The sequence below is a fragment of the Salvia miltiorrhiza genome, chromosome 3 (assembly GCF_028751815.1).
Source record: "Salvia miltiorrhiza cultivar Shanhuang (shh) chromosome 3, IMPLAD_Smil_shh, whole genome shotgun sequence".
Taxonomy (NCBI): Eukaryota; Viridiplantae; Streptophyta; class Magnoliopsida; order Lamiales; family Lamiaceae; genus Salvia; species Salvia miltiorrhiza.
In genome coordinates this window covers 27,091,078-27,117,332 of record NC_080389.1, presented here as the reverse complement: position 1 = coordinate 27,117,332, position 26,255 = coordinate 27,091,078, and the positions used below count along the sequence as shown (strand labels likewise).

Below are 26,255 nucleotides of genomic sequence, written 5' to 3'. Positions count from 1 at the left end.
GAACGTCTTTAGGAACTCAAGTTCCATTTTCTCGAGCTGTGTAGTTAGACGAACATAGTGTGTCTTCCTTTCAATCTCTGCTTCGAGAAAGAGAGTGTAGAGTTCCTCGTGCCCCTTCTGAACTTTGGGAAAGCCAATCTTTGTATCAATCATTTCAAGCTTGTAATTGATCAGAGAATTTTTCTGTGCCTTTATCTTCAGCTTGATCTCATTGATTAACACGGCATGATGGATCATATCAGCGATTGCCTGTTCTCCGACTTCTTTGAGCTTTTTCACAAACTTTTCACCATAGATTTGCTGTCGTTCGAGCTCGTGCTTAAGAGAGTCGATTTCAAGCCGTTGATCAGCAAGCTAGTTCAGCAGTACATCCATTGGTCTTTCTTCATCATCAGCGATCCTTAATAGATGTCTGCGTGGCCGATTATGTTTCCAGAGGGTAAGGCGCTCATCAGTTTCTTCATCTGAATCAAATAGAACAGGTCATTCTGGGCGAGGAAGCTCGACATGTTCTATTGGAATATCTGATTCGTCAGGAAAGTTCTGCTCTTGCTGACGCTCTTCATCAGTCTTGGATGTGGAGGCCTCAGCTTGACTGGATGCGGCAGGGCAATCTATTCTTTCTTCAATAGATTGCGGAATCTCTTGTTCTTGACTGATGTTTTGGCCTTCAGGTGGAATTGCCTCATCAGTGTTTAAGAGTGTTGATGAAGTCGGCGGAGACTTCAAGATGTCGTCAACTCGTTCTGGATCAGCATTGTCTGCTGATCTCTCCTCTTCTACTGGAGGATGAGTATCAACTGCAGTGATGCTCGTCAGGTCCGTTTCAGTAGAAGGTGTCGGATGAGTGGATGGTAGCTCCGGTTGACTGATTGAGTCAGTCAATGGTTGATCATTAAAGGCAGGATCAACAGCAGCTTCCTCCGGTTTTGAATTTTCATTAGTAGGAGAGTTGTGAGCTGCAATCACTTCCTCTGTGACGAGAGGCTCTTCCAATACCTTTGATGTCTCGGCATCGTTGTTTAGTGGCAGAAGGCGTTTGAATTGTTTGGACGAGTTCAAGTAATTCATGGCAAAACTGTCAAAGTCATGAATTACGTCCCAGACATGTTCAATTTGAAAGAGGTTAATCAGAGTAGCCTCTTCCATCTCAAACGAGTCTTCAGCTTCAGGGCAACAGAGACTTTTGATTTTTGGACATGGCGCTGTCTTCAGAAGAGTATACGTGAGAAGTCTATGAAGATCCCGGTAGACTTCTAGAGACGTATCAACATCACCAATTATGCGTCGTAGGTGATTGGTGGCAATTTGTTGAACTTCAGACTGAAGTTCAACAGCTTCTTGAGTACCTTTGAAGATGAAGGTGGAGGCTGGATCTGGTGCATTTTCCATAACTGCTTTGCCTTTGGATCTTGGAGAGAATTTACAAGGCATCTCAGTTGGTATAAATGGTTTCTTGGGGAGGATTGTACGAACACGTCGTGGCACTTTTGTGCGAGGATTTGAAGGAGGTGAATCAGGGGCTTCAGAATCAGATGTTGGAGGAGAAGAGATGTCGATTACCTTTGCCTTCGAGGAAGGTTTGGTATCTCTTCTGGCAATTTTGAAGAGACGCAGGCTGTCTGTGAATTTGATCATCTTAGGACATTGCACATACTTGTGCGTCTTTATCCCCTCGATGATGATCTGGGATACCCTGTTCCCCCGTCGGACCATCGTTGCCGGTCTAGTGTTGTGGGCTTCATTGTAAAGAAGCTTCAGGTAAGCTTCTTCCCAGTTGAAGCATTCCTTCTTCATAAGAGCAGCCATGACATTCTTCTGCGGTTGAGAGGATTTGTCTGGAGTTCCTGTAGCTCCTATCCAGCACTTCTGGATAATTTTGCCCAACGTGGCAAATTCTGGATGAAGATGAGATAGAGTGATCTGACTTTTTGTTGATTCAGATTTATCCTTCAGTGTAGTCTTGAGGGTTTCATTTGCTTCATCATCAGTCAGTGAAGAGAGTAGAAATCCGTTGTTTGGGAGATTGAACAATTCCCTGACAATTTCAGAGACGTTGAGAGTCTCTTCAAAGCATTTTGCTCCATCGATGATGCTGACCTTTGAGATTAGTACTCCGGACTTGATGAATTTGAGATTTTTGTAGAATTCTCTGACAGCTTCATCGAGTAAGTAATTTGGTTCACTTGTGACAAACTTCTTCCAACCATTCTGGCGAAGTATTTCAGAGACCTTCGTAAATTCCGGCTTCTTTTCAAATGATTCCTCATGCACTGTCTGTTCATATCTGACTTCTTTCTTCATTGAAGCTTCCTTCTCGTTGTCAGTCTTCTTCATGTTAGTATTGGCCATCTTGAATAGAATATCTGTGAAGAAAAATTTTGCAGAAAGCGATCTCACAGTAGATTGCTGTGGATTTAGAAAGTTAGAGAGAAAGTGCAAAAATGATGGAGAAAGTGGAATAGCAGTAGTAATGGAGAAAGTGTGATCGTGGGAGATGAACAGTTTCCTAGGGTAATCGAAAAGACGTGGGCGCGGTTTGAAATATGCGCGCTAAATCAATTATAATAAATTTTGACGTCCGTAGTAAGTGCCTGACATTAAAATGCCTAGAAAGATGAGATATGCACTGATATAGAATATTTGTCATAATCACTTGCCGTAAATAGGCGGCGAATAGTGCCTGCAAAGATTTGAAAAGATATGCATAAAAGGAGATTTTGGAAATTAAAAGATTAAAGAAGAACGCAATATCACCAGTTAACCAAAATCACACCTAGGCCCTATTTTCATTTAGTCCAAGAAAATGATACGAACAAGTTCCCAACAAATAGTAAGGACATCAGTCAAGTACTGAAAAAGCTTAAACAGTGTTCCCCCTAAATAAGATAACTTATATTCATCGAGTGTAAATAGGCAAAGAACAAAATCTGGATAAGCATGAATCTTTATGAACAAAGTACAAATCAATATGAACCAAGAATGCAGAAGATCATAACAAGGAAGGGCTAGCTAAGACAAACTAAGAACATCATATACAAAATAATGAGTTTCTGTTTAGATGACATTCCTTGTTCTTTCTTAGTCCTTAGTTGATGCGGAGTTGTTTGCTTGGCTTCCTTGGAGGACTTCCTTTTGGTTCTTCAGTCAGCTTCCCTTTTCCTTTCCTGTCCACTTCTAGTGTGTCCTTGTCATCAGACTCGGGGACATTGCTGACTTTGTCCTGGATGTCCAGTTGTTGTTGAAGATGAGTGACAGTTGATTCCAGAATCGCGATCTTGACTCTTAGCTCATATGAAACTTCTTCTTGAATGAGCATCCTTTCTTCCAGCATCTGGACTCTTTCATCAGTGGTAGTTTCAGTAGGCTCTTGTTCTTCAACTTGCTTTTCTTCTTCTGTTGCTTTGGCTGAAGCCGACTGATAAGGTGGAATTTCATGATGGACTTCAAAGTTCTCATCATTGTCTTCTTTGAGAAGACCTCTGGAAGTGAGGTACAGTCTGAAGTTGGGTGCCCAGTCGTGGATGCCATCCCAAACATTTGTGACTCTGAACTTCTCAAAGATGCTGTTCTCCAAAGCTTCTATCTCACCATCAGTGAGAACTTCATCAATCTTTTTGTATTGTGATTTGGGTAGGGTTTTGATGAAGATATAGAAGAAATAGCTGACGAGTGCATGAAACTCTTCCGGATTCAGGGAGGCTAAAACTGTGGGAAAAAGGGTTGTGACACAGTGTTCGGACAGTTGTGTCACGAAGCTTTTGAGAAGGGCTTTTTGATTGACAAAGATTGAGGATGAGGATGCAGCATTGTCGTTAGAGACTTCATCAAACTTTGCCTTCTTGTTGAACCCTTCAAGACAGTAATGGAAGAAACCTCTGAGAGGAAGTTTTTCAGATTCTGTTTTTCTGTCAAAGGTTGCTCGAGTCTCCTCTGACGGTTGATTTCTTCATCTGCTGGAGTGACAGATGGAGTCTGTTGTTGAGGAGTTTCTGTGCTCGGCATTGGAACTTCTTTAGAAGATTTTGGAGCATCTTCTTCATGTTCCTCATTGTGGGATTTCTGAGGGGTGTCCAATGAGATCTTGACTGGAGACGACACGCTTTCGAACTTTCTTTTGGTTGAGCCTCGAGTCTTGTATCGTGGCTCGGAAGAAAGGAGAGGAATTTCAGTCGAGATGCTGAAATTTCCTCTGAGTGAACTTTTCTGTTTTTCAAACAGGTGGATGGTGGAAGACACTTGAGTAGTGTTCTTCCAGTAGCAAGGAGTCCCCTTAGCACTTTGGAGGATGAGTGCTGAGACTCTTGTTCCTTGACGTAGATGTCTGGTGGAGTGAGACTCTTTCTTCTCTTCAGTGAGGACCAGTTGAATGGGCCTTTCTGCATCAAGGCGATCAACACAAATTTGTGTGGTCTTGAGAGGTGACCATGGGATCTAAGAGTGCCAAACCAGCATCTCTTGATCATCTTCGCAATGGGTCTGAGATGAGTATGAATTCTTGAAATGCTCAGTACATTTGTGATGACGCGATCGGCAGGTGCATTGCTTGTCAGTGCTTCCCTCATGTGCTCAGTGGCTTCTTCGTCGTTGAAGAATGGGGCTGGTCCATCAGTTGGGAGATTGAACATATCTCTCACTGCTTCAGATATGTTGATGGACATCTTGGTTGATTCTGAGAAATCTTCACTTGTAAACATAGAAATCTCTGTTTTGAGTTCACCAGTCGATTCATCGGTTTTGATGTTGTCGTAGAACTCTCGGATGATCGGTTTGTCGAGAAGGAAACTTGGTGAGCATTGGACGAACTTCATCCATCCATGTCGTCCTAAGATCTCATCGATCTTTTTGAAATCAGCAAACTGTTGGAGTGATTCCAGTGTTGCTACAGATTCGTAACACACAACTTGTTGTGATGCTGATTTTCCCATATGTATTTTCTGAGAGGTTTTCTGCAAAAGTCTTGAAGATTGATTCTCACAGAGAAGGAACTGTGGATTCTTGCTGTTAGTCTTGCAGAAAAAGGCACACTCAAAAATTTTGCACACAAAGATTTCTCTGAGATTGAGTAAATCTTTGGTCGAAGATGAAACGTTTTTGAAGAAGGTGTGAGAGGACGTGCAAGAGGCGGTTTCAAAAAACGTTTGAAATCCGTGCAAATGAAATCGTGCCACGTGGATCACTCCGCTTGTTAGTAAAAAGGGCGGGTTCGTGTGATCGTGTGACAACCGTTCTTAACGCAAATGTGCACGTGTCTAAAAGAAAATGAGGAGAAAGGCATTTAGACAAGTCAAATTTAAGCACAATACAGCCAAGAGTATTAAAGAGAAGTAGTCATAGATACAAATAAAATGTTGAGGGAGGCTTACACATTGATTGACACTAGTTTTGTCATTGATTGAAGTGTAAGTTCCCCCCTGAGTTTTATGACTGATTCTCCTTGGATTTTGAGTCTGTTGGCTGTTGCTGCACGCTTCTTTCTCATTCCATCTTTCTTCTGTGCAGTAGTGATTCCTCACGAATCACTCTTTCAAAAACTTCTGACGTAGCTTTGAATTCTGTCTCTGTTTCCTTGAGACGTTGAAGAAGTTCTTGTTTCTGAGACTGAAGAAGTTTCAGTCTGTTGATCAGTCTGTGCTCCTGTACATCTCTTTTGTCTGCTTCGTCTTCATCTAAAACGAAGTGGAGCCTGACGATCCTTCGAGCATCTTGCACACGATCACTCTCTTTGAGGATCTGTCTGTGCTCCCTAAGGAGATCTTCAAATCTCGATCTTAGGTGTTGATACTCTAGTCGCATTTGATCATATCTGCTTGAATCTTCTGGTTGTGAGTGAGTTGGACTTATGTTCTCTTCTGGAAAGATGAATCTTTCTTCTTCATCGGAGTCCAATGATCCTAACTCAAATCCGCTGATTCCTCGAAAATATGTATGAACATAATCGCTGGAGGAATCCTTCTTGTTCCTGTACATGGTTAGAGAAAGTAGGCGAAGCACACAGGAAACAGGAAAAGGACACAACCAAGCAGATACAAGAGTAATCTCGAGAAGAGATTTTTGATCAAAAACAACGTCACCCCCAAGAGGATCTAGTTCAAGTAGAAACTAGTCAGATACAGATAGTTCTTGCGAACAACCTGCTCTGATACCAATTGTTAGGTCCGGAGGGGTCTCGAATAGGTGTATGGGGGGGGAATACACCTATAGACTATTTTTAGCTATCTACCAACCTCAATCAGAGGGATCTTAGTCAGAGATAGAAAAGAAACTTTACATGCAAACCAGACACCTGTTTAACCGAAATTAGTTTTGACCAACAGGGTTGACGACTGATACTGAAAGCTCTTCAGTAAAGAGTTATCAGTTAAGTCACTAGAACTTAACTGATCCACGTAAGGGCTTCAGTCGTGTTTGCAACGATAGAGATGATATCTCTCTTCCTTACTATCAGAAGATAGTTCAGTCAGATTGATATCACACGCAGCGAAAATTAAACTTAGTTTCGAATAGCCTCGGTGGAGCAGATAGTAGGATTAAGGTTTCTCTTTGCTGTTAGTCAGTTTTCAGTTTTATCAATTGAAATAGCACAGTTATGAATGTAAAACTGAAAGCTGTAAATAACACAGAGACTTTTACGTGGTTCGGAAAAACTCTTTCCTACATCCACGGCTGGTTGATCAGACCAACAATCCACTCCGCAAGTGCTTGCCTGGTGCACTGCAAACCGTAAACTGAAGATAAACTCTCTTCAGCACCTACACACCTCGCGTAGGGTTTCCCCACCTACACACCTCGCGTAGGATTTCAGCACCTACACAACTCGCGTAGGATTTCCCTGCTAAGCACACCTCGTGCTCAGACTTCCCTTTCAGAGTTCAAAGTACCTTCCTGAACTCCGAGTCACTCAAACACTCTTATGGGGGAGAGGTTTAAACGAGTGCCAACTATACTTACAAAGAACGAGTTCTTTGAAGCAAGTTTGACCTTTGACTTCTGGGTACACAGAATATATGCCTAGGGTCTAAGAGAATGTATGTAATCAGCAGTGACTGATTTTGGCTTTGGAATTCTCTTCTTCGATTCAAGCTTTGAGCGGTTAAGCTTTAGGCTGAGTAGCTATTTCGGCAGAGCTTCAGCTTGTGTTGTTGAATCGGTGAAGATTGAAGTGATCCTCGAGCGCTATTTGTAGGAGAACTCTTGAATAGATCCGTTGGCGTAAATCGTCCTCAAGATTTCTTCCGTTGGAGAGCAATTCGAATTTGGGCTGAGGCTTCAATCTTCGAGGTTCCTTGTCTGTGTGGAAACGGCTCTCTTTGAAGGACAGGAGATGTGACATCTCTGAAAAGTAGCCACCAGATAGGAATGACCTCTGCAGAGATAAGATATTGAGATATCTCTGCATTTAATGCGGCTGTACTTTGAGCGTACGTGGCTTCCTCTGAACGTTGGAAGATCAGTCCTAGGAGGAATGTTCAACTGATACTTGACTTTAGTATCAGTCTATGGCGCGCATTAAATAATCAGTCTTCAACTGATTCTTCAACTGACACTTCAGTTGGTAACTCCATTCTTCAGTCTTCAGTCTTCAGTCTTCGACACCGCAACTAAACTAGAAACGAACTCTAACACTTGAGTTCAAAACGATTCTAGTATATTACATTTAAGTCCTATGAATTTTGGTATCATCAAAACAAGGGTTAGGATATTCCACAAGGTTCCCAACACAGTTTGAATCTCTTATTTTAAGGTATTACTCTGACGGGCATTTATTACGGACGTGAAAATTCATTAAACCTGACTTGGCGCGCAGAATTCAAACCGCCCATGTCTTTTCAGTTGCCTTAGTATTTGTCCATCATCCACGATCTCAATTCATCACGTTCTGCACATTGCCTCCACTACTCACGTTTTTTAAGGAATATTAAACTGAATTAATACTCTAATTGCCCGATGATCGTTTCTTAGATTATTTTTAATTTATCATACAACGATTAATCCCTAACATGCATCTATGAATTTAATGCTGCACGTTGGAGTCAGAATTACGTACTTGTAAATTGTACGCAGAGGCTATTGATAGCATAATCGAACGACTCCAGCTCTGACCTTCTGGACTGTATCCCGCTCAACTTTCACCGTTGGATGGACAACGAACTGTGAAAGTCCCAAGGCAGAAAGCTCCTCACGTGTGTGGCGCCTCTTTCTGCTCTCACAAACCCTAATTAATTAGTGTGTGTTTTTCCTGAGAGCAGACAGCTGTATTTAAATAATTAAATACGTGAGGGGGCGCTACTTTCTGGTGAGGGACGATTTTCTGCCTGTACTAGGGCTAGGAGACTTTGGGTCAGTCCAGGGACCAGATACAAGGAATAAAGATGGGCCTCAAATAAATTAATTCTCTATGGTCAGCCCATGACCATAATTAATTTATAAATATTAGTTCATTCCACTAGAGAACCAATATTGACTTACCCCTTTATTGCCGGTGATGAGTCGGGGCATGTATTTAGACTTATTAAATCCTCGTATTTAAAATATCCGACATCCATTAATTAATTAGAGCTTTGACAGCTTAAATTAATTAATCTCTTTGTAGTCCTTAAGCAGTACCACTCAAACCTTATTATTGCGCCTGAACTTAATCAACCTGCAGGGTTTAGCGCAATAAACATTATTGAGCTCCTTAATGGGATGTCATTATCCTATATCGGATACGGGTACTAATACAGATAATCAAATATCATATATTAACCGTTATCACCCAAGATACAGAGTTCTCAAGTTACTATATAACTCTCACTCATAGTAAGTCAAAGTGATATACGAATTAACATATATATATGAAATCTTATTAGTATTAAGATCTTATAAGTCACCGAGATCTTTGATTCTTCACTTAAGTCAGATAGAAGAATATGTCTCACTGTGGTCCTATCAATACGTTATGACGTACCAGTATAGACAAGTAGCCAAGACAAACTACTTCCATCTATACCGCAGCCTAAACCAATAACTTGTCCTAGAGTTATTTCGGCTGTGATCATTTTATATCTCTCAAGGTTATTCCAATTATATGGTCTTCTGTGATCTACAACACACCATATAATCTACTTATATAGAGATAAAGAACATACATATGCAATCATGAACACAATCAGATAGGAGATTAAAACAGTGAACATAGAAATCATTGTATACAAGCATAAAAGGTTCTTGCTTTCAGTATACAAATCCAACAGTTTTTCCCTTCATCGCATTCATCATCTTTGTTGCACTCTTCTAACCCCAAAATCCACAGCACTCTACTGTGAGATTACTCCTTGCAAACCTTTTTACTTTTCAGATCAAGCATCAGAAATGGCGAGAACCAACATTAAGAAGAATGACAACAAGGAGGAGGCTTCAATCAAGAAGGAGATCCGATATGAACTATCCGTGGACAAGGATTCTTTCAAAAAGAAGCCTGAATACGCGAAAGTTTCAAAAATTCTCAACCGACATGGATGGACAAAGTTCGTCACCAATGAAACGAAATATCTACTCGACGATGCAGTCAGAGAATTCTATAAGAATCTCGAATTCAACAGCTCCGGAGAGCTTATCTCCAAAGTCAGCGTTTTCACGACACCAGACTACGACGCAGACAAGAAAGAGACTCTCAACGTCTCTGAGATTGTCAGGGAACTGTTCGAATCGAACAGTGGAACTCCTTTTTCCAGCCTAACTGATGAAGAAGCCAACAAGACTCTGAAATCTGCTCTGAAGGATGAGTCTGAATCAACGGAAAACACTATCACACTTTCCCACCTTCATCCTGAATACACCTTACTGGGCAAGATCATCCAGAAATGCTGGATAGGGGCAACCGGAACCCCTGACAAGGCTTCTCAACCCCAGAAGAATGCCATGGCAGCTCTTCTGAAGGATGAACCCTTCAACTGGGAAGAAGCATATCTGAAGCTTCTCTTCAACGAAGCCCACAACACAAGACCTGCTACAATTGTTCGACAAGGGAACAGGGTTTCCCAGATCATCATTCATGGAACGAAGAATCACCGCTGTTTGTACTGGCCGAAGATGATTGATTTCACGGACAGTAGTGTAAAACAACGTTTTTAAGTTACGAGAGATGTTGGTTGAGAGATTTTGGTGACAAAAGTATCTAAATTTTGTAGCACAAATGACATAGTTATAAAAGATGAATATGTAGCTTGAGGAATAGAGAGTAATAAAAATGAAAAACTGACAAATCTCTATTATTATTGAGTTGAGCAATTTTATATTGTGATTGACATGCAAGTTCTAGAGTTAAATAATATTTTGATAAAGTCAACACAAAATTACTTTTATGCATGACCCTTGATCTCATAGATTTATTTTCTGCATTTAATATTAATACTAGTTAAGTTGTCATTGATTTTGTCAGTTGTCACTAATTCAGTGAGAAAGCTTTTTCATCTGGCTAATCGTACGAGTGACACGCTATTGAGTAATTGCTCAATACCTTGCAACGAAAAATTATGTATTTGTAAATGTTATTAATGAAACTATTGTCCAGCGAAAACAAAACATGAAGAATGGAAGAGAAAAAGGTTTATATATCTCTAATTTAAACCGTATTGTGATTATATTATACTATGAATTTATAAATTCATAATTAGTTGTCCCCTAAAAGAATCTAGGTTCGCCAGTGCATCCATGGTTTGAATATCTTAGCAAAAGCAGTGCAAATACATTTCTGCAAGACTGCAACACGAGAGGAAGTTCGAAAGTTTCCATTGATTAAGATGTTTTGAATAATGGAGAGCGATATGCATAACTACATTCAAAAGCAGTATATATATTTCCACGAGAAGATGCTAAAAGACAGTTATGACTACTGAAAAATTGCACAAGTAACGCACATATACATGAAAGCAAAGAAGCTTATTTATTTTCAGTTATAGCTTCTACCTCCTTTGCCCGTAAATGATGGCATATAGCTCTGTAGCTGTCCATGTTACCTCTGCGAGGTCATCTAAACAAGGCCCGATCTCATCCGCGATCTTCATCAGCAACATCCGGCATTCTGCAAATACAAAACTTTCTCAAGTAGATACCCAAAATTATGTCTTATTCTTAAATTATAGTCCGAATTTTTATTTCATTGTAGGCCGAATTTATAAATATAGCAAGAATTTACAAAAGCTAATTTGGCAACACTACAGTGCTATTCTTTTCAACGAATACACCAGCTTCATTCACATTCAGTCCTTCAATGCCAAATCAGCTTTCGCCTATACATACAAGATTCAGTTGGCTGAAAATTTTGACTCGAACTATTAAATAAACAACATAAATAAGTAGATGCTATATTTATAAATTCGAAGTAAAAAGTCACCATATGGTTAAAGTTGAGGGTATAATTTAAGAATAACTCAATATATACACATACATCTACCAAACATCGATATTAACAAGAAAAAGACTGACCTGGAATTGTACTGAAATTAAGTAGAGAAAGAGAAGCGAGAATCCTCTGCTCCACTAGCACCCCATATTCCAGGTACTGCTTGAGTGGAGATATTAGAGCAGAGAAGGCGGAAAGCTGATATTTCGTGTCGTGTAATGAAGCGAGCGAGAAGCTCAACCATGCCACTGTTGTCAGACACACCCTCACCAAACCCGACTTCCCTAAGCTCAGGCACTTGGAAACAGCCTCCAAGAACGACTTCTTCCCATCCCCGAGCAGTGAAGCTGACAAACTTTTTAACCATTTCTCCCTCGCAGCTTCTTCTTCATCATCTTCGCTCACAGAATCAACCTTCAGAAACATTGATTTTGTTAGTGGATTGTCTACATTCCTACATCAATATCATTAACAAATTATGCTGAAAAATTCAGACAATATATTATTTGATTGGACATAAAATTTATAGTAGAAGCTGGCATACCATTGTTACCCCATCAACTGTTGTACGATCGTCAGCAACATCCCAATCCGGACCATTGAGAAAACCAGCTAGTTTTAGGATCCAATCCTCCGTCATAAGTTTCCCGGATGAGGAGAAGAAGCCTCCAAGGATAAGGAGAGCTCTACAACACTTCTTCTGAATTTTTTCATCGTCTGTTAAGCTTCTTATAAGAGCCGTGGAGAGGGCATCAACAGCCTTCTGTCGATATATGTTGCTGGTATGTATTCCTGACTGCAAGCCCAATGCAAGGCCGTCTAGTTACAATTGTTCTTCAAAAATAAAAAATTTCTAATGCTAGCAAACAGAGGCAAACTTGTAAATGAAGGTAACCCAAAGTAGAATTTACCAGTTTTAAACAAACATCAGCTTTTTTCAGGTTTCAATGCTCTAAGCCTCTGATTTCATTATGATACCGCACTGCATTATTTGCTTTTAGTTTTGCGTAATTATGAGCTATAAGTCGTACACAAAAACAAGTTCTACACTTTTAACTCAAGAATCTTCGTCGCGTTTGGGAAATCATGAAGAAGGTTTTAAGTGTTCGTAACAAGAATCTGCATATAAATGGTACAGTTCTAATAATCCATGTAGATCTAAAAGATGCCGATCTACTAACCCTTAGAGCATTACATCTTATATGAACAAATCTTGACAAAACCATCACAATACCCATGTTTTATCCAAGATATGATACAAATTACTACAGATCCAGATCAAAGCTCTGATCATGTTCATGCTCAATCAACAGAGCCCTCCACATCACACAGCATTTAATAATCTTTCTATTTAGCCTCTGAATATATACATAACAGAAGATGAAGAGATTCAAACCTCTAAAACTCTACACAAATCAGAAATCAAATGGAACACAAACATTTTCCTACATATCTTTTATTATCTCTTACTCCAGAACATTTGTCAGCCAATCAATTCTTTTACTTCCACATCATTTGATACAGATCATTATTTAGTTATAGTTATATATTGTTTCTTTACTTTATTTAATTATTTAGGCTTAAGTTATTTAGGGCTAGAGTAAAGGCTAGAGTAAAGTAATGAGTCACGCTTTTGTGTAGGCTCCAAGATATTTCTTGGGCCTCAAGTTTCTGTAGGTCTTTAAATAGTTATTAGTGAGTTAGGCTTAGGATTATCGTTGCAGTATTATTTTGGACAGCTTCTGCTGTAGGCCTCGCAAGAGGTGTTCGGGACAGCGTTCTCCTGTAGGCCTCGCAAGAGGAGGGTTACTCTCTGTTTTTCCTTGTTCAATATTTATTTCAATTTATTTCTTTCAGTTCTCTGTTCTCTACTTATTTCAATCCCTTCACTCTATCATCATTTCAAATATGTGAGTCAAATTGATCTTGTAATGTCAAATTCCGCAGATTTTTGTCATCCTCCCTAATGTTTTGTACAGATCCCAAATATGCATAGTTCTAGTATTTTGCTCCACTTACATATACATGAATAAGCATTTAATCTTTGTCTAGTAACTTGAGCTATGCTGTCTTTTTAGCCCAGATTCCAGATCTACCCATAAATCATAATTTATACATAATGTGCAGGTAGAAAAGTTAGTATTCATTGGGTTTGAAAAAAATAAGCAATATATTAGCTGCCGCACAAGTCTACTAATCCCTAGGTAAAAGTTAAAACGTCCATTACTACACGATGAAATTACAGACACAGATCATACAGAAACAGAAAGTGAGGATACAATACTACTGGACACACAAGGTTCTTCTAAGGGTGCGTTCTGTTTGATGGAAAATGTCGGAAAACATGTACTTTCACAATTTTTTTCACTATTTTCACACGTTTTATAGGGTGGATAATTTTTCTTGGGCAGGATGGAAAGCTTTTCCAGCAGCCCCTTTTCCTTCCTTTTTGCTACAATTCATGATTATAATATCATGGGATATTGATGTGATAAATTGATAATAGTTCACATGTTTAAGATAGGATAAACTTTTTGACTCCCAAGAGAACATGAGATAAAAAAACGTGATGACCACTAAAATGTGATAAATAAAAAAAATAAAAAAATAAAAAAATCCATATTTTCTTCTCCCTCCTTTTGTTTTGATAAATTTGCAACCAAATAGAACAGTTAAATTGAATAAAAGATCTCAACATGCATCAATTTATTCTTAGAATACCTATCAATTACAATACCTACCAGCAGATCGAGATGCAGAATCAGAATAGCGACTAACGGTGTCTGTTCCAGAGGGCATGTCTGAAGATACATGTTCAAATGGTCCATTGCATTTAGTAACTCTTCATCACCTAGGCCTTCCAAAAAGAATTTTGCTCTGCTCCTCCTGATATTCAATAATCAAAGATAGCAAAGATGCACAAACAAAATGAGTTAAGGCAAGTTCTCAGATTAAATGCAAGAAATGGAATGAACAAAGGCCTCTGCTTCCAGCTATCAACTAATACATCTGAATTAGTGATACACTAAAAATTTAATCACTAAAATGGTAAAAGAAATAGCTATAGCTAGAAGGTTATCAATTACAACTGCATGACTTAAAGCATGCCAGCATCGGAGAATATGGCAGATATGTTTCCCCCCCTTCATCCAAACATGGAAATTATTAGCGCACTATTATCTAGTTATACTCGTATCTACAAAATAAATCAATGTTAATAAGCATAGTTGTCGAAGTAGAGAGCTGAGTACCTGTTAAAACAAACTAGTTTGGCCAGAAGTAACACAGCATTTTTTCTAGATTCTAGCTCTTCACTCTGAAGCACTTCCAGCAAGTTCGACTTGTTTATGTTTCTAGCAATCCAATTCCTGCAGTCTGCATCAGCGTCAATGCAAGAGCACAGCAGTGCTAAGATAAACATTTTCTCCTCAGCATTGGAAGTGTCAAATCTTATTGACAGAAGCTGCAGGCCGCCCAGAGATATAACTCGTCTAGTATGTATTATTCTCTCCTCCTTACTCATAACTTGGAGCAGTTCCCCTAAGATGCAAATGACCGTGTTATAGTCTACTTCTATAACTCCATCGGAACCCGATGTTACTTGCGAGAGTAAAGCCAAGAGAGGTTCAATATGATCTGTCTTCCATTTATCAATAATACGCTTCAGAATGAGATTTGTAGGTGGGACAGCCTCATATTGTAATGTTTTTCCAGTGACGGGACACGTGAAGCATCCTTTAGTACTAAACCAGTCTGCTATAGCTTCATGCTCGAAAGTTTCACCAGTCTCGAGAGTCACCGGATTTTTAAAAAGAAGTCCCGTCAAGGGGCAAACAAAATCTTTTGGGATGCTACACCGAACAGGTTTTCCAGTGAAGTATTCATAGTTCTCCTGCAATTCTGCATGACAATAATTAGCTAAATAAAAGTTTCAGGGAGAAGAACGCCAAAAGGAGTCGATAATTGAGATTTTTTATTAGCAACCTCGAATAGAAGGTTCCAGTTTGTTTTCCTGCATGAAGAACAATATAAAAAATCATGATATCATATCTGACTGATAACAGGTGTGTGTTTATCGTGTGGAAGTTCAGCAGCAGATATAGCATACCGATACTACATGGTCTGAAGCATCTTCAGGATGTGGTAAGAACCTTGGTGTAGAATGATGATCTGAATCTTCAGTTTGTTCCATCTCGATTACAAGATTGTTATCTTTTGCAGGAGGTAGTGCTTGAATCTTATATGATACGTGTAAATTTCCTTGACGATTTTCTTCTCCTGATGAATCCTCTGAATGCATTATCCATGCTACTTCAGGTATATTATTCTACATTAATATGGGAGATTCTTTTAGAACTTGCTATATCCTCTCAAAATACATAGGCAAACATAGTAATAAGTCATAGCCTGAACATATTCTGGCTTGACATAAGGAAAAGATGCAAACTACTAAGTGCAAGGCTACATTATTTCCAAACCATGCACTTGAAAACATGAGATTTTTTTTTAATAGGTTTACTAGTTACTAGTTAGGGATTTTTGCACAAAGTAATACTAGAACTAAATTAGAGGCACGATCAACAGCATTCTTAAAATTGTGAAATACTGAAATGGATTTTGAAGTCAAAAATAATTCAAAGAAAAAAATTAAAATATACGTTAAGTTAAATGTAGAATCAAAAGCATCGACTTTTGAAAAACCAGACATAAGTTGGAAGACAATCTCTAATTCTATTAAAGAAAATTTGTATCCAGAAAATTATATCACTCATTCAAGTTTATATTCGTAAAAAGAATCAGATTTCAAGATTCTGCAATTCTTTCTCTCTCTCTCTCTCTCTCTCTCTCTCACTCTCTCTCTCTGCGTTACCAAGAACAAGGCCCCAATGTTTAGTGTATTGAATCCTTGATTCATACAAATTTTGAGATTTGATCACTTACAGTAGGAGATTCGGCTTCTTTATTTGCTTGTATGACCGAGTCATTAGTGCACAAAATTAGCTGTTTGTCTTCTGGAGCTGGACTATTGGAGTTTCTGGCAGCAGTGCTGTCAAAGTTTTCTTCCTCGTTAAAATCAGATTCGACTCGAGGCTTATCTGAATGCTTAAACACTTCATTGTACAGTTCTTTACTGACCATTGGCTGAGGCGAGACGTGACTAGCAGGACTACTCGTATGGCCGAGCAAGCCTCCCCTTAGCATCAACTGAACAGAGAAAGAAGGAACTCTGATAACAGGGACTGCAGGTTCTCCGGCCCCATCTATCATCCAATCTTTATAGTACATTGCAAATTGATAGGTTCCTGAATCCAGACTTTCGCTATAAGCTTTGTCCCGAAGCTTCGGATTCATCAAAACGGGGGAATCTGGCACCGCGTAAGTTTCCTTATCATACCATTCCTTCAAATGCAAGAGATGAGGAAGAAATACATGGTCCCACAAATCAGGCAGCAAGAGTGTCCGCGCCTGGAATGGGGAGTCGCAGAATACTTGAACAAGATGCTTTGCTGCAACCTTATCTTTTCTTTGCAGCATATATATTACACTGAGATAGAGATGAGCACAAGCTGACAGCCTTAGATTAGGAACTCCAGATGTGAATCCATCCTTGATATCACTCGAGTTTAATCCCGCGATCACACTAAGCTGTAGTGATGCCCTTTTCAATTCCTTCAAGTTTGCACTCTCCTCCTCTGCAGCTTTTTCAATGGTCTCTATAGCTTCTTGGAGATTTTCCACGACTTTGCTCTCAGTGCTCAGGCTCTCATCAACTCCGATCAAATTGAGGGAAGCAAAAGTACTATGATGAAGAGATGTCCTGAAATCCTCATCGTCAAGAAACCGCTTGGCATGCCCACTGAAGATGGAAATGATTGCTTTAACGGCGGCTTCATCAAGAGCAGGGGCAGCTTGAACCTCGTCAAGCTTGTTTTGTCTTATGCTTCTACTTTCATCAAATTTGTTGCCACTAATTTCAACAACTTTGTTTGATGATCTTCTTTCGGAGCTCTGAGGTCGTCTGACGCTTCTTGGATTAGTATCCCTGTAACTCCGGTGATCAGCATGAGGATAAGTATGCTTAAAGGAGTTGTTCTTATCTTTCTTGTTTTCCATCACTATACCATTCAAAGGAGCTGAATCATTCCCTTCATGTTTGATGTGACCATAAACTTTATTCGAGTATATGTCTTTATAAGACCTGTCAGTTCCCTCCTCAACTATCCCATCACTCCGAATCACCTCGGTTATCTCTGTACTGGTGCTGAATCTCTTTGCATCCAGTAAATCTCCATGGCTTCTTCTTCCATCATTCATAACAATTCCTCTATCCCTGCTAAGATTGTCCCTTGGCTTCCTCACTGAAAAGCTGCCACTTGTTGAGAATTCTGCTTTAAAATCGGAACGAGGTATATCAGATCTCGTCCTCTCAGTTCTCCTTACAGCCAGCAGAGAACCAGACACATGCCTTTCCTGTTCCATGTAAAGAGGGCCACTTCTCCGTTCCAAAGCAAAGGAAGCTCTGGCCTTCATTTTGTCTTTCCTCCTCTTGAAACCTTCCTCAGCCAAAAGGTCTTCCAATGACATTGCCATTTTACTCTTTTATCTTTTCACCTCACATTTACCTGTTTCAACAAATGCGACAAATGCAATCTGATTAGGGTCCGTTTACTTTGATGAAAAATGAGAGAAAACATACATTTTCACCATTTTCACATGTTTACTATGATATAAAAATTTCTTCGGGCGCTCCTTTCACTTATTTTCTCTCCAAACGTTGGATAATATATTATCTTTAGCTAGTGGTGCGAAAATATTTACCAACATTTTTCAATATTTTCATCTCTAGTAAACATCTATACTAATAGAAAAAGAGCCTAAGACATCCTAAGGCACAACTTGTGGATTGTCTATTTTACCCCTATTACATATTTTATTTTAAGGTTATTTTACATATTATATATTTATAAGAATATATTAATTCATTAGATATTCCACTAAATCTATGTGATATATAAGTATAGCTATTGATAAGGCTTATAGATAAATATATTCATTCAACAAACTATCTAATAAAAGTAATGAGTTAATAGATTTTCTAAAATTATCAAATAAAATAATATTAATTACACGTACAACGTATGTTCTTTCGGCTAGTATAATAAAAAGGGAGGAAAATATAATATTTTCTCATCTTTTCTTATCCGTCATTTTCCAATGAAAATTTTATGACCAAAGTAAACGCAAGATGGATATACAGATAAAAATAATCCAAGATATTCTACCATTTATTTTGATGGATTGATTAATTTCAAACTTGTTTGACCATCTCATCGTTCAAATATTATCAGTCGATCCTATCATTCAGATCAAATATGTCTAGTAGAAGCTACCTGCTTGCAAAGTTGCATACAACTTTTTACAGTTAGTCAAAAGGGGTTATTCAAATGGTAGTATTTGTTATTCACAAAATTACAGAATTTGAAACATCACATGCACCAACCAAATAAAGCTAATAACAAATGCTAATTGAAATTGCAGAACTGAAATTTGTGTTCAAGTTCAGATAGATGAATTCCGAAAAATATGGATTCAGAAATTCGTATTTCGTCACAAACAAACAAGCACACACATATTTACAAACTGCAAGTACCTTCAATCAGTTTCTTGTTCGTCAAGATACATGCAAGTCCGTAAAAGCCAAGGTCTGTTTTGAGACTACTAGAAGAAGTGATCAACGTTGAAATTTGGATATAACATTGAAACCTTAAGAAATACAGCAGAAGGGGATAAAACAAGAAGACAAGAGTGGTCGAAATAAAGGTGGAACAAATTAATGGAAGCCATTGATTAATACTTGACATTAAACAAAGGGAAGGAAATTAAATATTAAATTAAAAACAAAGTAATGGGGAAAGGACAATGATAGATGAAGAAGATGCTAAGCAGAGAAGTGACAAATGTGAGAAGCTGAGAAGATTACAAACATAATAACGTTGTGCACTCAAAAGACTCTTCCATACTGCAGGCCATAAATAATCTGCCGCCCTCTTTCCATCTTGACAAAAACGTTCTTTTTTAATTTAGTCTCTTTCACTCGACAGACGTTTGCTTTGCATGATTGATAAAATATACGATTGACTATTTTAAGTAGAGTTTCTCCAATCTGATCCTTTTAATGAAATTAAAATCAAGCAAAATTGATTTAAATCTATACTATATTAAAACAGCAGTTTTCAATTAGAAATTGATTTCAAATCAATTTGAAAATTGAATGGCGATTTTGTAGTTAAGACAAAATTGAAGAATTATTTATAAACTCTATTTATTCTTTTCATTTTCTTTTCTTTAACTTCTTATTTTTTTTGTTTTATTTATTTCTAAAATTATGAAATTCGATTAATTATAAAATATTCAATATGCCTATCAAATTAAAGATCACGATAAGAGCTTTAATTTGATATAGTTTATGTAAATATAAGATTTAAAATGTAAAAATTATATTAGTTTAAATATTAAAATTTTAAAAATTTCTCTCTCCTCTCTCATCTTTTTTTTACTAAATCTATTATTTAATTCATTTTTCATTATTTTTTAATTTTGTAAACTTTTTTTTACGATTCATAATTTAAAATAAAATATTAAAATATTTAAGTCAACTAACTCACATTTCTAACAAACGTTTATTTACAGTTCTAGAATCTATAAAAAGGGTTTTATTTTCTTTTTCTTTATCTTTTTATTTCTTTGTTTGTTCCTTTCAAAATTTTTGAAATTCGTTTAATTATAAAATATTTAATATGCATATTAAATTAAAGATTGTGATAAGAACTTTAATTTGATATATTTTATTTATAATATAAAATTTATATTTATTTAAAAATTAAAATTTTGAAAAATTATCTCTCCTCTCATTTTTTTTTGAATAATTTTTTTAATTGTTTAAATTTTTAATTTTTTAACTTATTTTTTTTATTCACATAATATCAATTTTTTTTATTATTGTGGATTCTTTTTTTTTCAATATTCAATAAAATATATTTAATTAGTTAAAGTTATTTTTTTTTATTATATGTATAAATGTGATATTGAGTTGTTATCAATTTTATATAAATTTAGAAATATAAAAATATTTCCCGTGCATTGCACGGGGTGCAAATGCTAGTGATAAAAATAATCAATAATCTTGTGATATCCTAAAGTTTCAATCCAAGAAAGTAAACAAGAAATTAATTTACTATTTTTATCTATCAAACTAATCCTTCAAAGTAATACTCGTAAGAGGATAGCTTAAACTGTTTGGCTAAGCTTATTTTAAAGAGTATATAAATTTTTGGACCTTATAAGATATTTTAAAAGCTTTTTAAGATAATTGCATATAATATTATGAACTTTGCTCGAAATTCATTTTTCCCACGATCTTTAAAAATTTCATGTTTTTATCAAATACTTTAACATTTATTCAATTTCCCCACGAATTTTTTTTACCCTCAAATCGGAATTGACGTGGCACTGATGTGGCTCGCCGGCACACACCATTCCGATAAATTAAACGATGCGTTTCAGTTTAAAAATTAAAACCCTCGTTTCAGCAATCAGCGCCACCCATGGGCGAAGCACCGGCGCCAACAATCGACGCCAACACTCGGCGTATTCGTTTGGAAGACTGGAAGCACGAAGCAATCAGCGTCACTGGTTTGGAAGACCTCGACACGAAAACTTCCACACTGGTTTGGAGAGGAACCCTTCGACAGATGTGGTGGAAAGGAAAGCAATCATTTTTTTCTAACGCCAAAAACAATCTTTGATTTCCTTTTGCTGGATAAAAATGAGAAATTAAAAGAAATTAGGTCTTTTTTATTATCATTTAATATTATATGTGTAATTGAAAATTCATATATATTCCACGTCAATGTCACGTGTAAAATTAAATCCAAGTCACTGCTATGTCATTTTTCCAGTCATCGGAAAAAAAAATCGTGGGGAAATTGAACAAATGTCAAAGTATTTGATAAAAAATGAAATTTTTAAAGATCGTGGGGAAAATGAATTTCGAGCAAAGTTCGTGATATTATATGCAGTTAACCCTATATATATATTTAAAATTTATAAATTGTTAAACTATTTGGATAATTGAACTTATAAGTTGGATAGAGAATTTTTAATTAGAGAAAGAAAATCGAAAAGAAATGAAATGAGAATGATATACGATGAAAATAAAAAATCATAGTTGAGTTATTTTTGTAAAATAGGTGTTCCTTAAACTTATTTTTTGGAAAGTTTATAAGCGCTTAGAGTTTATTTTTATAATTTATAAATTTTTAAGAACTTATTTTTCAAACACTTTTAAACACTTGGAATGAGCTTAAGTTGTTTAAGAGATTATAAGAGCATCAACAATTGGGGGCTCGTTACACATGGTAGAGAATCTTACATTTTTCAATGTGGGATTCAATACTCAACTTAATGTAGCTTCACTAATTATAGTGTACTACACAAAAATATAGGATTCAATACTCAATTTAATGCAACTTCACTATTTATAATGTACTACATATTGTAAAGAATCCTACATTTCTCAATGTGGGATTCAATAATCAACTTAATGTTGCTTCAAAATAATCCTACATTTAATTCTAATTTTTCATTATAATTTTTAATTATTATTAATATTGTAATGCATTTTTATTTTTAGAAAATTAAAATTTTAAGAGTCAAGGGTGGGATCTTCCATAATAGAGGGTGGGCTCTTAAATGGTGGGAACCATATTTAAGAGCCCACCTTAACTCCCCATTCTACATGCTCTAAGCTTAGTCAAACATCCTTTTAATTTATTATGAAATAATGTGCATACAAATTTTAAGAATATTAGTTAATATTGAGATTGAAGAATGACAAAATGTATACATGTCACATATGTATATGACGAACGAAAACTATAAAATTTGCACACTTTTTTAAGATAGAGAGGGTATTAATTTACTTGGTCAACAATTGTCCTAGGCTAATCCCAGACTCCCAGTCCTCGGACTATTATGTTTTAAATTTAAGATTTAATTTTAAGAGAAATTTCTATGTTTTAAATAAATTTTTAATTTCAACATAATTATTAAAATATTTAAACAAATAACTTAATATTTTAATTTGTAACAATATGAACGTGTTCAAATTCTTACTACCAAAATTAATATAGCACAAAAACATAGTTTTGCATAAAGAAATTTTTTATACAGAGAATCCATATATATCAACATATATCTACATATACATTAAGGGAGTGACTTGAAACGAGGGAGAACGGACCAAAACAAAAACAATGCGCAGTGCAGTGGCCTGCACCCGCCGGGAGGTGGTGCCCGCCGACTCTAAACTGCGTAGGGAAGTGGCGCCGTGAGGCTGCGGCCGCCGTGTCTTGATTTTGACAGTTTTGTGTGCAAATTTAAAGAGGCGGCCAGGGCTTGCTTTTGGCATCTTTCATTCTAGTTTTTTAGAGAATTCTCGACACTCTTCATCCTTCTTCTCTAGACCAAAACATCTAGATTAGATAGATAGATGATTCATGCTCTCAATTTGAGATTTATCATATTAATCTATTTTGTTCTTGCTCTAGTTTAATATAGTATGATTTATAGCTTTTTTACAGATTTATTCTCTTGTCTTTCAGTGTGTACTTGTTAGATATTGTTTGCCTTTGATTCTCGTTCATTGTCTAGATAATCTAGTTCTTGTTTATTGGTTTTTCTCTATTGATTTATTTCTTTTCCGAACGCTAGCTTTAGAACCACTCTAATTTTATATGCTTTCTTTTACTGCTTTATTTTACCTATTGCCTAGTTAATTTTATATGTTTTCTTTCAATTACGCGTTAGTCAATCGGATGTGGAGTTACAGACACTATCTATGTTTAGAGTGTTTAGGTTTATTTTATCGTTTTATGTGCGTAGCATGAACCAAACCCTTCTTAGCCTTCCTCGAGAATACGACTTAGGTTGACTTGCCACCCTAGGATGACCTCGTACTATCGCGGGGCGACCTGAGGTGTTCGTTTGGTCGAAACAAATTTTGGCGCCGTTGCCGGGGAGGCTTTAGGCGATTGTTTGTGTTACTCTCTTTTTCATGTTTCTTTTTCTTTTTGTTTTGGTTACTTTTCCTCTCACAGGTGCGCTTGATCGTTTTTGTGTTTTTGTTTGGATAGCGATTACCACATCTTTGGGATGTTTTTTGCCAGTGAGGCAATATTGATTGTGTTCCATGCCAGTGAGGTTGGATTGTTTGCCTGTGAGGCAATATTGATTGTGATTCATGCCAGTGAGGCTGGATTGTTTGCCTGCAAGGCAATGTTGAGAATGATTCCATGCATGTGAGGTTGGATTGCTTGCCGATGAGGCAACGGTGTTGTTTATGCTGTGCTGGTGAGGCAGGTTGTGAATGAGTATCACTTTCCACAATCTAATACACATTTGGATAAATCATTTTCCTTATTGTTTCCCACCACTGAGTACTCTTTTTGTGCTCACCAGTGAGTTTGGAGTGGCGTGGCGGAATGGGTGTGGCGAAGTTTATTTTGTGCTTATTTCCGCCTTGAACGTTAGACTTTATAATTATTAAATTCCTTTGAATCGTTTTGAGCATAAACTTGTTTTTATCCCGTGAAGTCTTTTAGTAGTTGATTTAAATTTATTTGTGAATGTTGAACTTGACGTAGAAGTATTTGGTCATTTAAGGTTTGGTAAATGATTTTCTGAAATGTTGAATTTTTCTGAAATTGAACCTATTTTTGCAAATTAGGTTTTCAATTGGTTAAAATAAAGTGGTATTCATGTTCATTTACTTTTATGTCAACTTGAGCTTATAAAGAAAAATATTATTTTTGTTAAATATAAAGGAAATAAAAAGAAAAAATATAGTTTACAAATAAACCTTCAATTTTATCATAACTACAAAATTGCCATTCTATTTTAAAATTGATTTTCAATTGAAAGTTGCCAAAACACATATTAAGAAGGCAAGAAAACTTACATTTATAATATTATTAATTATTTTATCCAAATATTAAACAAAAATATTGAATAGAGACAATGGAAAAAATATGAATAGTATACTCTTACATTTTGAAATTAAACACTTACTGGAAAACAAAGAAAAAAGTTAAATGAAATATTTATTAATATTGGAAGGGAGAATAAGACAACAACCATAATCTACACGGACAACATATTAACGTTAAAAAAAAAGGGATTATAGCCAAAAAATACACGAACTTTGATAAAAGTTGCAATTTTCACCTGAATTTTCAAATTGGCCAAAATATACCTGAACTTATATTTTTTTGTTGTAAATTTCACCTCGACGGAGTTCAATCATTGCAAGTTCAGGTGAAATTTACACCAAAAAATATAAATTCATGTATATTTTGGCTAATTTGAAAGTTCAGGTGAAAATTACAATTTTTATCAAAGTTCGTGTATTTTTTGGCTATAATCCCAAAAAAAAAAAAAAACATTACCTTTGAATGTAGTGGGAAATAAAAAATTTCAATTAAATTTTACCTGCAATAAATGAAGTCTCCAAGTGGTAAATCATTAAATTCGCAGCTCGAGAGCATAACAACTTTTTTTCGTTATTTGATTCAAACAAAATTACAATACTTTATTTTTCTGAATATTTATCTTTTACTTTCAATTTAATTACTATTTTAAGCATTTGAATCAAGTGAAAATTTGTCATCTCATCTTAATTTTTAGGGTTAATTGCATGTAATATCATGAACTTAACGCGAAATCCAAATTTAGCACGAATTTAAAAAGTTCCAATTAATATCACTACCTATGCCCCGTGTCCAATTTTAGCACCGTTTTTTGACGTGGCTTGTCGGCACATGCTTCGATCCTACGTGGCTTGCCGGTACAAGCTTTCGACCGGCGAGCCAAGCTCTCTCTCTCTCTCTCTCTCTCTCTCTCTCTCTCTCTCTCTTTCTCTCTTCCGCCGCCTTCACCCTCACCTCCTCCTCTTCCACAGCCCACGCCTCTCACCTCCTCCTCGCGATTCCGGCGACGAGTGCCGCCGCCTCCACCCTCACCTCCTCCTCTTCCACCGCCCACACCTCTCACCTCCTCCTCGCGATTCCGGCAACGAGTGCCGCCGCCTCCACCCTCACCTCCTCCTCTTCCACCGCCCATGCCTCTCACCTCCTCCTCGCGATTCCGGCGATGAGTGCCGCCGTCTCCACCTCTCACCTCCTCCTCGCGATTCCGGCGACGTGTGCCGCCAATTCCAGAATTTTCCAGAATTTTCAGTCGCGCCGCCGCCGCCCTCTGCGCGATTCCCCTTCTCGGCGACTCCCCTCCTCGCGACGCCGCCTCCACCCTCACCTCCTCCTCTTCCACCGCCCATGCCTCTCACCTCCTCCTCGCGATTTCGGCGACGAGTGCCGCCGCCTCCACCTCTCACCTCCTCCTCGCGATTCCGGCGACGTGTGCCGCCAATTCCAGAATTTTCAAACCCTACCCCCAATTCCAGAATTTTCAGTCGCGCCGCCGCCGCCCTCTGCGCGATTCCCCTTCGCGCGATTCCCCTTCTCGGCGACTCCCCTCCTCGCGACGCCGCCACCCCCATCATTCTGGTAGGCTGAGGTGGGGGGGGGGGTCGGGGTCGTCGCGCCGCCCTCTGCAAACCCGCCGATTTTAGCCCCCTCTCTCTCTCTCTCTTCGGAGTACGTGGCAATGACGTGTCTACCGGAAGACACGTCATTGCCACGTGGTTCTGTCGGAAAACAAAACGGTGCTAAAATTGGACACGGGGCATATGTAGTGATATTAATTGGAACTTTTTAAATTCGTGCTAAATTTGGATTTCGCGTTAAGTTCATGA

At 37.4% G+C, this 26,255-nt stretch overlaps 1 protein-coding gene across 1 annotated transcript; it reads right to left on the bottom strand.

The window, feature by feature from the left end:
* Positions 1–10,779: 10,779 nt before the first annotated feature.
* Positions 10,780–19,339, bottom strand: LOC131013981 (putative E3 ubiquitin-protein ligase LIN-1). Its single transcript, XM_057941924.1, has 9 exons — positions 19,038–19,339; positions 16,328–18,009; positions 15,495–15,713; positions 15,371–15,398; positions 14,638–15,286; positions 14,128–14,272; positions 11,931–12,182; positions 11,470–11,800; positions 10,780–11,065 (listed from the first exon to the last, which is right to left on the bottom strand). The coding sequence occupies exons 2-9, from the start codon at positions 17,975–17,977 to the stop codon at positions 10,947–10,949; spliced, it is 3,393 nt and encodes a 1,130-aa protein (XP_057797907.1). The 5' UTR covers positions 17,978–18,009; positions 19,038–19,339; the 3' UTR covers positions 10,780–10,946.
* Positions 19,340–26,255: the final 6,916 nt, after the last annotated feature.